This window comes from Toxorhynchites rutilus, chromosome 2 (assembly GCF_029784135.1).
Source record: "Toxorhynchites rutilus septentrionalis strain SRP chromosome 2, ASM2978413v1, whole genome shotgun sequence".
NCBI lineage: Eukaryota > Metazoa > Arthropoda > Insecta > Diptera > Culicidae > Toxorhynchites > Toxorhynchites rutilus.
The window spans coordinates 150,697,462-150,712,222 of record NC_073745.1 but is presented as its reverse complement, the minus strand read 5'-3'; the positions used below and the strand labels follow the sequence as shown (position 1 = coordinate 150,712,222).

At 35.5% G+C, this 14,761-nt stretch overlaps 1 protein-coding gene across 1 annotated transcript in view; it reads right to left on the bottom strand.

Annotated features, from left to right (window-relative positions):
- The window catches only part of LOC129770706 (beta-1,4-glucuronyltransferase 1), a 91,950-nt gene that overhangs the window by 41,855 nt on the left and 35,334 nt on the right, over positions 1–14,761 (bottom strand). Inside the window, exon 3 of the mRNA XM_055773695.1 lies at positions 514–667. Coding sequence (XP_055629670.1) covers positions 514–667 — 154 coding nt within the window. The remainder of the gene's footprint in view (positions 1–513; positions 668–14,761) is intronic.

Here is a 14,761-nt window from a genome sequence, read left to right as displayed (position 1 = left end):
CATCATCAGGAACAGCAGTCAAGCTAATAATTTTCATTAGTATGCAAATTTTCCGCACGTGCTCTTTTTCTCTATCTCTGTTTCGGTCCATTCACCAACGAGCCCATTGAAATGAGATGTCGTAATGTGACAAGTGGCCTGGACTCAGGACCAAAGGGAACGTAAAACTGGCGAACTTTTCCACTGTCATGACTCTTCCTGGCTTGCTGCTCGGTTGCTGGAATCCCACTGGGATCAAGCAAAGCCAGACCAAGCCGGTGAATTGGATTTATGGTGATACTATACTTGACCATCTAATGATGCCCAGTGGCTGGTGGTGGTGATGGATTTTTGCATTTTTAGCTCGTTACCTCCAGTGACGCTTCATGGATTATTCATATTCATCTCACACAGCGAATAAAGAATAAATTACCCACAGTCAGAGTGATATGCTTCTAATTATCTCCCGAAAAAGAGGAACCGAGCTTTCCAGAAACTGTCTACAATCGAATAAAAAAAAAACAGTGATCTTACCTGAGTGTTCCTGGTATATCCATAACCGAGGAATCGTTCATCATGAGGGGGCACAGTATCCGGTGCGACGTAGAACGGTTCGTACAGGAACTCAAAATTTGTCACATTGTGTGACACACGTGTCAGCTCGCTCTCCGAAACGTCAACTTGCCATCTGGAAATAGAATGTTAAATGGACCGTCAGTGGATGATTAACTTTGCATCGTGAAATCTTACACCAGATGTTTGATAATTGATTAAACTTCTCCTGGTCGATAAACAAATAAAACACAGTTAATAATCAGCGAATCGTTAGGTTAGTCAGCGTTTCATATACTCGATTTGAAATAGGCTTTTCAGGCTGGAATTTGATATTTAACTATGAGCTCAAGAAGCAACCATAATCTTCCTGTGTTCTTGATAACAGTTTTATTACCGATTACACTCTTCCCAGCCATCAAATCTAGCCCACGCTGGCGAAAGTAGACGACATCCGGTTCTCGCAGCTCTAGCGACGAACCGTAACTCGCTTCTAAATCATGGCATTATTACTTTACGGACTATCCTAAATTATCACCCCCAAAATGATTCTCCTTGGAGCTTGTGCCTGCCGAAAACACTAACAATGGTGGTATTGATGGTGGTGGTGGTGGAACCCGATCCGGTGTCTGTTTGTGGGGGTGAAGATGAGTGAAAACGTGGCTTATGGTCGTAAAGAAAGAAAAAAAAACGAAACCGATAAATGGTTGGTTACAACAACCCGGACTGGTAGCTGGTGGCCAAAAACCAAACAATGTACCATCATAAAACCGTAGACTTTATGGGAGAATGCTTTTTCCTGTCGTATTTTTATGTCATTCTATTTCTCTTCTGGTGAGATTTTAGTGGCGCATTGTTTTTCGCTTTACATCGAATCTTGGTGGGGAATAATATAATTTTCAACCCGGAGATAGGAAGTTCGGTTATGGGCCATTTTTGAGTTTGAATGTCGAATCGGCGTGATTTAGTTCGTTTCGGTCGAACACATTCATTCAAAGGATATGTTTTTCCGACGAAAGTTTAATATTACGTATACGAAACATAAAACAAAAAAATTGTAAAAGCTCTGCAAAAATCAGTTTGATCATAATTTTGAATTTAAAATATGAAATTAAATAAAATGATTGAATATCAAAGTAAATTGAGCGAAAATTAAAACAAAAGTGATGAATTTAATCAAACGTACCTTAACACTAAACCTACCACGAGGGGCCAAATGACCCATTTTAAACTTTTAGTCAATATTTTCTTGCAAATTACATTGTCACAACATCATTTGCCTACACCACTTTTCCTAAAACACACATCGAGAGTATTTTTCAGTGTTTACTCATCTCTGTTATTTTTTTACTGAGAAATATATGTAATCTGCCCTAACTACTGCAAGGGGTCATTTGACCCTTGCAAAAATTTATATTATATCAGAATGATTTGTATGTGTGGTTGTGATACAAAACCATTGCATTGCACATTTTTTGCTATTGCTTCATATATTTTGTTGTATTTTTGGATGAATGGTGAATGATCAGAGTTAATTTTATTGCTGACCAAGCGAGCTAACAGTAACCATTTCAAGCTACAGTGCTATTTTGCATGTGAAAAGTTGTAATTTCAATATTTTGCTAATAATTGTAATCCCAAAATGTCGAAATATACAGGAGAAATATGGTATGCCACGTTTCTCAACAAAACAATATGAATCGAGTCATTAATTATTAATTATTAATTATTAATGAAGGGTCACTCGACCCGCTGTGGTAAGAATAGGTATACAACATCGGTAGGTTTAGTGTTAAGTAAAAGTAGAGCTTATCTAGTTTGAATAAACGAAATGCGAAATAAAAATATGCGAAACTTCTACCATTTTTCAGTTCATCGACATTTTTTTATCCCTTTTGTTTTTTTAGGCTTATTAGCATTTTAGCTGTAACAGAGCCGAATTTCAATCGTGTACATGTCACATGTTCATATCATATCTATAATTAGCAAATTATACAGTTGCCATTTTTCGGCGCTCGAGTATTCCCTTCTATACCATTGCATATGGTATACATTTACACAGTAGCCATTTAGGCGTTTTTTCCTTCTGTTCTTCCATTATCCAGTTAGACCGGACAGCGAAGTCAGTTGATTGATCATTGTTGAGTTATTTATAGAACAGCAGCCCGATGTGTCTTGCAGAGCAGAGCAGTTTTGTAAGGATGAATCGATTTTATTTCGACCGTGGATCGATCTCTATCGCTGACGATTGTTGCGTGGACGTAGTTATTCTGTAACATTTGCCTTAGGAAGCTTTGAACTTGAAAAACAATCAAAAATCAACACTAAATTTTGAATAATTAAACAATAGGTTTTTCAAATGGGTGGTATTTTTTCACATCTCTTTCAGACGAGACGATTGGACAAACAGCTCACACGGTATGGGGAAAAATGATTCAAACGACATTTCTTACATCTTCATTTTATTCACATTTTTTGTCTTCTACTATCTACATTGTAGTAGAATTTTCACGGCGATTAATTTACAAACCATATTTTCGTCTGACATTTCTGTACCACTATTCCTATCCCACAGAAACGGGAAGGGGAATAATGGATATCCAAGCTCATTCACATTGATAAACAATCTAATTTTTTTGAATTGTTCGCCCAATCGTCAGGTTTTAGAAAGGGTTCGCAGAAAATTGTTCCCATTACTCGTGTATGTATGCTTTAAGATCGTTTACTTTGCTGAACTGGCGAAACATCAGTAAAAGCAACATAGATTCATTGGTCCTGACATGTATAATGCATTATTGCGAAACCATCGAAGACTTATCCTTTATTTATTTTTTCATTACGGTGAGAACTTTTGTACGTAGCTATTCAAGTCACTGTCATAGAGCCGTCACAGTCGAACTGTTAGAGCACTCAACTGCTTCCCAACTGCAACATAAATAATTTCGTTCTGTTTGGAAAACAAACGACGATTAAAAAATTGAATTTTGTTTATATACAAAAAATATATAGCGCCCTTGGTCCTGAGACTATGAAAACAATAAAAAAAAACTAACACAATCAATAATAACGAGAACAGAATTCAAATTTTCTGCAAGTATAATATTTTTTAAAAAAAATATCAGCTGATTGGTTTTAATTTGATTTATCGATCTTCTGAATCGGTCTTGTAGTTCAAAAGTTATGAATTGGCATTTTTGCCATTTCTGGAAAAAAGAGGAAAAAGTTTTTTCGGACAACCCTTAAATGGAAATGGAAATGAAAAAAATAAAAATACGTGTCTAATGTTTTGCGATAAAGAACAAAATTACCACTTTTCACGAAAATCTGAGAACCACTATATCGGTTTGGCATGGAATGGCTGTATATTTGGGTGCCAATGAAAATGGTCATCTCGAATTTAAAAAAGTTACCCCATAAAAAATGTTCACCATCTCGAAAAAACATCCTATACCAAATATCAGCTTAATCGGACTTAAGGGAGAGTGGCGCAAAGCGGTCAAAGTTTGAGTTTTTTGAAAATCAAAAAATCACCCAATGGGGAGTAAAGTAAATCGGTGTTTTCGAAAAAAAAAATTGATGCCATATGTCTTGAAATCGCATGAAACGTCGAGATCTACTGTAATCGCGAAATTTTTTTCTTGTCAAAAATCGACACTCTGGGACTTGATTTATTTTCGAAGCACGAAACGAAAAGTATGGTTTTGGGTGCCAATAAAAATTGTTATCTCGATTTTTTATTCGGAATTTGCTACGAAATGTTGATGTGTGCGGTAGTATACCCTATGCAAAATATTAGCTTATTCGGACCTCATTTACTCGTGTGACAAACGTTAAAATTATAGTTCTTTTGGAAAGTTGAGTTCTGCATCGAAAAATGTTTGTATTAGTAAGCTCTAAATGTCTTTCGAAGACAGTTTGCATGTAAAATTCGAAACATAAAAGTTAGAGCAAAAAAAAACAGTTTTTTCATGGTGACCCTAACGTAACTTGGAAAAAAAAGCGCTATATCGGTTATTTCAAGAGATAGAGAAAACTTTGTTCTACAAAGATGTCTCAAATAATTGGAGCTACAACATTGTCGAACTATGTTTACCTCTATCTATAATAATATTAAGATATTTTTGAAAACATAAAAGCGAATGCTCTATCATGAGTAACAACTTTGTCGAAGACAGTTTTTGTCTAGAGAATAACTGATGAGCTCTAAATGCTAATTTCCTCTTAAATGCATCTCCTGGACCATTGTGCATTGAAGCAGGCTCAACCATTTGACAATACAGTTTCATCCGACAATGTGACAATGTAAAATCAAGCAGAAAAAATCGCTATGTTGCCGGAAATTGACATAGAACAGCCCAATTAATATACGACTTCAAAACAGACCCTGGTCAAAAGAGAAACACCTCCATAATAACTCAGAAAAAATCTATATGATTTGACACATTCAAGGGTTGAAGAAACGAACGAACCCAAACGAAGCATAAAAACAAACACTAAAAAAACTGTTTAAGTTAAACGGTTTCATTGTGATAAAACATAATTATAATGCAGATAATGTACTAAAAGCTAAATAATAATAGAGCAAGTAGCAGTTAGTAGTTATCACACCCCTTTCATTAATCTAGGGCATTGAGGCTAAAATCAAATCGTGGGGCATATGATGAAACTATTAACCCTCTACCGCCCAAGTTTTTTATTTATCTAAAAAAACACACTCCACTTCTATCTCGAATTTCCGACTTTCAACATGAAATACTCCTAGCAGAAAGCTGCCAGCATAAAAACAATGTGTATGTGTGATAGATGAAAATATTCTAAAGACGTTCTAGTGGGGGTGAACATTGAAAATAATGTCTGAATATTTTGAAAAGAGAATCCGCGAAGCCCGTCTAAAGGCGGACTTGGGCTGTAGAGGGTTAACTATGGATAACGGAAATCCACCGGGCCTCTTCTGTACGCGAACAGAAGTTTGTTTAATCAGCGGAAAAAACTTTCTAACCACGATCGAAAAACTCACATTTTCTGACAATCAAAGTGCTTGCTGTGTTCTTGCTATCGTTTCCCTCCACCTATTAAATTTTACTAAACTTTTTTCACGTTAAGTACATACGGTTCAACAATTGAAGGAGATGACATTATAAAAAATCCATGTTGAGCCGTACTTTTAGTGATGAAGGGGTGGTCCAAATCCTTTCTGAATTTATGTTGTTCATAATGCAGTTTGTTCTCCAAGTCAAGTCAATTTATTTGATAAACATATCCCAATCAAGATTTTTTCAAGCTAATATGAAATCAGTCGTTTTATATCGGCGACCAAATAAGATTTTTCAAGATAATGGAATACGCAGTATTATAATAACAGCAGAGATAAAAGTGTGTTCCAAATTTCAGATCAATTAGTCAAGAAGAACGGGGTCAAATTTATATTAATGTGGGACAAACCTACATACATACAAACAGGTCAAGTTGAATGAAACCGTTAAAAAAAAGGAATTGGTTATTTTGTTAACGTGGCCATCTTGTATTTGAATTGTCCATGAATAGCTACTAGTCAATGCCTTTCATTTGATGCACATATTGATGGGGTTTTGGAAAAAAATATACATATTCAGCCATTCCATGTCAAACCGATATACTGGTTCTCAGATTTCCATGAAAAGTAGTTCTGTTCTTCTGTTCGTATTTTTTATTTTTTCGTTAGGGTGCCCATTTCCATTTTAGGGTGATCCGAAAAACCATCTTTTTCCACTTTTTCCCAAAAATTCCAACAACAGGTTCTGAATGTGTACCCTGGATCCATTCCTCTCCAAGTAGAGTAATGCGGGGCAAAGGTGCGCATTGGCCATTTTGAAGCAAACGAGCATCAAATTTCAACAACAGTGTAGTCGTTTGATACATTATTACACCAGCAGCTCACACATATGAAAAAAGATACATTTCATGAAAGTGGCAAAAAGTTATGAGGTAAAAAGAGTTTTGCGATTTTTTGGTCTTAATTTTTCAGTTTTGGAGATGACGATTTACATACCTAAACTAATTGGAAAGTTCGAAACTACACTGTCAAGGAAACCTTCATTCTATAGTAGAAGATAGTGCGTATTCGTTTTTGTGAAAAAGTTCTAGAATTTTTTTCAAAAACTCGATTAGTTCAAAAATTGCTTGTGGGGCAAAGGTGGGCAGTGGCTGTGTAGTAAAAGCTCGCATGTTTTCAATAAAATTTTTAATGGGACCCACAGAAAGAAAACCGATTTGAAGAAATGCACTCCAGAAATGCTCAAATGGCCCGACAGATGCTTCGGGAGGGAGTCTCGAAGTGTTGGATTGCGGCAGACCGCGGTATTTCTGAATCAGCTCTGAGGAAGAGGCTCATATCAGAAAGCGATTTATGATTCGAATCTTCTTTTATTGACATTTCTACTTCTATTGGAATGTGTCAGCGAGCACCTAGTGCGATTCAGATAGGTATTTACGAGTGAGCAGTCTGAGGATCTACAGACCACTGGACAAAGTAATCTATTGTATGACTCTCAAAGATTTACGGCGCATGGCGTTCGATTTATCGAAAGCCAACAACCTCCAGCACGAATTCAACAAAGTTGCAAAACTAGCAGGAAGAGATTGGGCTTTTAGCTTCATGTGGAACCATCGTCTGTCTCTTCGAACCCCACAACAGCGCTGCAAGGCAAAGCGTCGGAATTCTCAGAACCGAAATCCAAGATGACGAATAAAAATAAACAATTGCTTAAAAATAATTTAAAATGAATTTCAAATGAAAAATGTTTTTATTCAATTCAATAACGGTTATATTTCGTTATGTTTATGTTTTCACAATGAACTTCAACAATATTGTTATTTTTTTCAACAATGAGTTTCAAATAAATCAAGTGAAGGTAACTATGTATTTATAAACTTGATCTATATAAATCAAAATGATATGGTGCCCGTTCCTCATGATTTAACTCAAGAACGGAGCCACGGATTTAAACAGTCAGTATCAGGATTGAGCCGGACTTAGCCTGCATCAGGTTTGTATGTCAAAAAAGAAATTAAATACCGCGAGTATAGATTACGTACATAAAAATAATTATTAGATTACGTACAAAATGAAAATTATTATTCGATTTCGTTTGAATGCTAAATTTGTTTTGAATGTGTTTGAATGCTAAATTTTGCGTGTTTATTCCACCCGAAAAACCATTACTATTTTTGCTTCATAGAAATGGAACATGGAGACCAATGTTGTTTACGTCGAATTGCGTGGCAAGGTTGTCACATTTGCTCAACTCGATTGGACTTGAGCTTGAACAGAATGCAAAATTGCGCTTTTTCCATTCAACAGAATACAACCAACAATATGTGGGGACGAATACGATCGAACTTCATTTTGTGTTTGAACACACGCGCAATGTCATGACAATGCATTGCGCTTTGGCCTGTCTATAACTAAAGCTGTGTCGGTGTTGCTCATGATAGTGTCTCGCAAGTGAATGTATTATTCCTCGCACCGCTTTTGTTGATTGTGTAGTAAGAATTGCAGTCGTTCAATCTCTACCTTCGCGTATATGTCGACCATAAATTGTTGGCACAGCTTACGATATCTTGAATTGGCGTTTCTTGACCATGTCAATTCACTATATGATAAACATAAAAATCCTTCGAGCGCGCCCTCTGTTTGTTTCGTCGCATGTTCATAAATATTAAATCAAAATGAGAAATGATGTTCATAATGAATTGAGTATCTGTGACGGGGTCTCCTTAGTCTAATGTTCATGCACTGTAGTCACGCGTATTATTGAGCTTGCCACTCCAGAATACATTCAAGGCGTATTGTTCGTCATCGAAATCGCAACTATTTACTAATAAAAATGACGCAAGTAGTGCTACGTTGAGAAGGCAAACCTTGGGAACGTTAGTGCCATTGAAGAAGAACATAGCGAGGGTTGTATGAACGGTGTGTGTCAACGATGAATTCCAGATTATTGGTTTTTCCTCGCATTAAATTTCTCGTGTCACCGTGCTATCATGATTCCAGCAGCGCTTGTGCTTTGGATCTACACACGTGCTCTCCAGCTGATGTTTTATCAGGGTTGATGGCAATAGCGTGATTGTCATTTTGTAATCCGAGCAAATGTGATTTGAAGAATTTCGATAACTCATTGTGCTCATTCAAAAAGGCTTCCAGCTCGTCGGAGATGCTCCCTGCTTTAGATGAATTGATGTTACTTGTGTATTTGTAGATGGTCGACAATGAAGCGGGCGTTACGCCATCAGTCATTGAACAACTTAAATAAATTCGTTCTGTTGAAAAAACGAACAACGGTTAAATTATTAGAATATTTTTGACACAAAAATAATAAAATCGCAATTAAAAATAAGGAATTGGGGTCAAAATTTAAGGTTATATGTATGGTATGTAGTCAAATTTTTGAAAAAAATATCCAGATCTTTTTTTCTGCATAGAGCCACCCTATTCGGTATTAAATGTATGGTTATCGGTATCCTACCGGTATCATATATAGTTTACAACCTATTCTCGTACCTACCAAGTATTTTGAGTATAATTTCATCGAAATCGGTCGAGCCGTTTCGGAGGAGTTCGGTAACAAACACCGTGACACGAGATTTTTATATATATAGAAGATATCAATTGTGGATGGAACGAAGTTCGCTGGGTCAGCTAGTTGGTAATAAAAACGAATTCTGTTTCAAATGTTGGACATTTTCGGATATCTTATATTGTCAGTTTCCTTCCTCCCAAATATTTCCACGTGGTATGTTCGACCATAACACCCATCCTTCTCCACCCATAAAAAAGCACAGAACACCCCCCTCCTGCCTACTGGGTTTACAATTTGGTAAGCAAATGGAGTTTTATTTGCTTTTATTTCCAGAGTTATTGGACGACAACAGTTAGGTGCGCACCTTTGCCCCGCATTACTCTACGGGTCAATGTTTATCTGAGGCATGCTGTACTCGAGTGACGTACATAGTACGTAATCCAGCGGATTAAGATCGGGGCTGGATGACGGCCACATGTCCTTCGCGCAGAACGGCAGATGTTCCTGCAACAACTTCTGAGTGCGGTTCGAGGTGTGGCAGGGAGCCCTATCTTGTTGATATATAACATTTGACGAGGATCAGCGAAGATGCGAAAGTTGTACGACACTATGCTCCTTGAAAATCTGAATCACATAATAATGTACGACGAAACGTAAGTAAAATACGGCCATAAATCCAAATTGTCCGTCAGATCGACCATATGGGGAATTTTGGACATTGACACTTCAACAAAAACCATTCAACAATTTGGAAAGGACTCGAAAAAAATATGAAAACTTGTCCCTAAGGCAGTATTCTAGTCTACAAATTTGAAAAAAATCAAAAAATTTTCCTTCATATTCCTGTAGTTTAGGCATTCTAAAATATACCATAGAAAGGATTTATCGAAAATCATATTATTTACAGAGTTAGAGCCATTTTAGTGATGCGGTATTCAACCTGGTACGGCCATAACAATGAACTCCAAACGCATTTTTCTCGAAACTAGTTTTTCCAAACTGGCGTATACGTTATGATTATTTTTTCTCCTTTCAATTTTTAATAATGGATAGCAGGAATATTCTTTGTTTTATTCTTACGGAGCTCGAAAAAACGTCCGAAATTCGAGTCTCTACACTAGAATACCCCCTCAAACAAACCTATGCATAAAGAACGTTCCCAAAAAAGTACGTTAGTTGGCATACGAACGATAGATTGAAGAAATTGGGAATACTCAGTTGTTGTACTGATTTAATTTTAACAGTTTCTATATATGTATATATATATATATATATATATATATATATATATATATATATATATATATATATATATATATATATATATATATATAAATGTCTGTCTGTCTGATTCTTATGGACGTGAAAACTACTGAACCGATCGAAATGAAAATTGGTATGTAGGGGTTTTTGGGGCCGGGGAAGTTTTTCGTGATAGTTTGAGACCTTTTCCCCCTCTCTTAGGGGGGGGGGGCGCAATACAAATGAAACACAAATTTCTACATTACTCGAGAATTAATTAAGCAAATGAAACGAAATTTCGCATGTTGAGGTTTTGGGGTGCAATAAATGTTTTTATGGTTAGACACTCCGCTCCCCTCTCTTAGGGGGGGCTGCCATACGAATGAAAGACAAATTTCTTCATAATTCGAAAACTTATCAAGCAAATGGAGCCAAATTTGGCATGCGAAGGTTTTAGGGGACACAAAACGTTTCTATGGTGAATAGACACTCCACCACTCTCTCTGAGGGGGGAGGGGTGGTAGACTGCCATACAAATGAAGCATACATTTCTGCATAATTAAAGTACTAATCAAGCAAATGGAGCCAAATTTAGCATGTGGAGTTTTACGGGGCAAAAAACATTTCTAAGGTGGTTCAACACACCTCCCACCTTTCTAATGGGGAGCTGTCATAGAAATGAAGCACAAATTTCTGTATAATTCGAGAACTAATCAAGCAAATCAAGCCAAATTTGGGATGTGAGGGTTTTTGGGTACGAGAAACGTTTCAATGATAGAATGAAACCCGTCCCTCCTCTGGAAAGAAGAGGGGTTCCCTAAAAATATTACACATATTTCAACCAAAAATATTCCAACCAAACACGACAAATCAAAATTTTCGGAAAACTCTGAAGAAAAGAGAAAATTTGGAAAATTTAATTCCCATATGTTCTACAATTACATAGTGACAAGCGTTGTTAGTCCATTTGATGTTTGCGCCAACGAAATTGATCTTCGTTCGAATGTGAAAATGGATTTTCAGGTGATGAAACGCACTGCTATATTTTCTTCTATCTATACCAATAAAAATGTGTCGCCGAATGTGTTAATAAGAGCAAAACTCGAGGAAGGAATTGTCCGATTTTGGACTGTCTTTATTCTATCATATTTTCTGTCTCAAGCATTTATTCATGTAACGGAGAAACATGTTATTTGCAAGCGGTTGAAAAATTTTGAACGAGAATTAGCTGAACCAGTTCAGGAGGCTGGAAGCCTCTCAAATAAAGAAAAAAAAAATGAACGAGAATTGTGTCTGAAAATAATCTGATATTATAATGATGAGTTTTGGTAGAAGTACTAGGAATTTTATAGTAAAAGGTAAATTCAGCGGGGTCGATTAGAAGATCGATCAATGAACAGTTCTGCGATTAGACCTATAAACTTGCGTGAAGTAAGAAAACGTGAATGTTTTAAGATATTGAAATCAAAAAACAAATTTTGGGCGGGACGAAGTTTGCCGGGTCAGTTAGTATTCAATAAAAATAGAATTTCTAACATTTTTGTTTCATTTTTACTAAAAACTGGCTGCGTACATATCTTCTTTAGTTTCACTTCAACAGCCGCATTGTAAACGAGAGAAAAGATAAAAGCTCATTTTACTATTCGACAGAAAAGCAAAATTACGTCACAAAGAGTGATATGCACTTTCTCTTTCTTCAAATCAATGTTGCTTCAACTTGGATAACTCGATTTTGTGTCTGCATAAACAACATGTTACCATGCTCACATAGTTCTATTACAGTATTTCTAAATGTTCCATCATCGAAAATATATTTCAAACCATTCATTGTCCTAAACGTTTGAAGAGTTTGACAAAAATAAACAACTCAAGTTATTCATATGTCAAGCTATTTTTTTGTCAAGCTCGTGAATTTTTTTGCATTTCTTTCATTTTTTTCATCAATAGAATTTTAGGGTTTTATTGTATTTGAATCTATACAATAGAGTGCCAATGAAAATGGTCATCTCTATTTTCAAAAAGTTACCTCATGAAAAAATGTTGCGAAATGTTTATTTGCACGTTAATATACCCTTTGCAAAATATTAGCTCATTCGAACTTTGTTTATTAGTGTAACAAACGTAAAAATTTGATTTTTTTTTTAAACGAAAGATCACCGAAACTCGAGGTTTTAAAAAAAATTGTTAGTGCCAAATCTCTTAAATTTACATTACTCGTCGAGATTTACTGTTATCTCGAAAAATAATTTTGTCAAAAAAAAGTTTTGTTAAAACAATTTTTTTTGGCACTTGGTCGTTTCTTCGTCTGAAAAGTCGATTTCTAACAAAAAAAAGGGCCTGGCCGGGTAAGGGAGTAAAAAGTGCACCCAAACCAAATCACTAGATGTATGGCAAATATTGTAAAGGATATTAAATAAGAAATTTTGGTGGTTTATTTGAACCCCTATGTGGTTTGACGTAGTGAAAAACGTACTTTTTCGTTTATTTCACGCCATCCCCAATAGATCCGAGATAAAAATTTGAAAAAAAAAATTGAATGTGCATCTTACCACGGTGTATCAAGAAAAATTATCAAAAAAATATTTCATCAAAAATTTTAGTACTAAAAAAAATATTTAAATTTTGAATTTTTGTTTGGGATTTAGAGATTCAGTACTACTCTAATTCATATTTAAATGTACTCTTACGGTTTTTCTAGATTGATAAATATCTTCAAATATCTAATAATAAAAATAAAATAATAAAAAAAATAAAATCTCATCCGAAAGATACATTGAGCTGGTGAGGTAAGTAAACATCGTCAAGAAGCTTTGACCCTTGATTTCTGAAGATAAAAGACACTATTGGGAAATCCTTATAATCAACAATTAAATTAATGAGTTTTAACTATTCAGTTACAATCGCTATGTGCAATATGCGAGAACAGCAATACACTTCAATCTAGGATATTTTTTTTCCTTTTAAGATGAGTTTGATTTTATGAATTCAAATATTTGAGCTTGAGCTTGGGTAGACTGTACAATTCGTAGTTGCTCTCCGTGATTGACCTGAACCAACCAAATTGCACAAAGAACACACAGAATGACGCTTGGGACTAGCAAATCATTCTCGTTGTGCAATTTTCGGTGATTCGAGCTTTAAATGGTCAATAACGACGCCGGCCACGTCCTTACAGTCACCAGGGGAAGGGAAGGAATGTTAGTATGATATTCGCCGCCCGAAGGTCAGAAGGGTCGCCTCTATAGCGTGGTTCCCTAGCGTTTATCAAGGAAGGGATAATTGTTAGTGGGAAGTGGTAAGAATCAGGATTCACTGTGGTAAGTGATGTGATTATGTAAACGCGATCTATTGAATGGAACTAAATTTTGAAAATCTCATATCTCAATACGCGGCAGAGAACTTTAGGTATCCCGAGAAGGAAAACTTGTAACATTAATTAGATTTTAAATTTTTTCTGCACATATTTGTTATCGAAATCCAATCGCAACTGCGAAGTTTTAACTGTGGGGAAACCTGAGAAGGTAACCGAGAGAACTCATCTAGAAACAATCACCCTCAATTAGAGTATAAATTAACACACTAAAGCTACTATGTTCATACTAGTTCCATATTTTGGTTAGATTTGATGAACCTCTGTGCGAAAATGCCACTCGAATCGTATGCAATCGCGAGAAGTAAACAGCTACACAGAATTGCACCGGTGCGGCTGTCAGTGCCCCACGCGCCACCCGAAATCGGTCAGCCCAAGCGAACAAAATAGCTCGTCTCCCTACCTTATCTATCGTACAATCAAACCATATGTACTCGGATTCAACATAACTGCAATGTAATAGATTTTCTGGCATTTCGAAATTTTGAAAAAAAGTATAACTTTGAGACCACAAATCCGTTTTGTTTTTCTTTTTTATTTTAATCTTTCAATTGAGAACCACGAATACAATAAAAAAATCGATTTCAATAAAATAAAAATAATAATGCAGACGATGAAAAAAATTATGGTTCTCAAGTCAAGTTATCAAGGTCTCAAAGTTATATTTTTTTTCAAAATTTCGAAATGCCAGAAAATCTATAACATTTTTTTGTACTGTGTATTATATTTTTTATTATTTAATTTTTATTATTAGATATTTGAAAAAAACAGTTTGAAGATATTTATAAATCTAGAAAAGCCGTAAGAGCAACATTTAAATATGAATTAGAGTAGTACTGAATCTCTAAATCCTAAAAAAAAATTTTGATGAAATTTTTTTTCATATTTTTTCTTGATACACCGTGGTAAGATGTACATTCAGTATTTTTTTCAAATTTTTATATCGGATCTATTGAGGATGGTGTGAAATAAACGAAAAAGTACGTTTTTCACTATAGATCCTACGTCAAACCACATAGGGGTTCAAATAAACCGCCAAAATTTCTTATTTAATATCCTT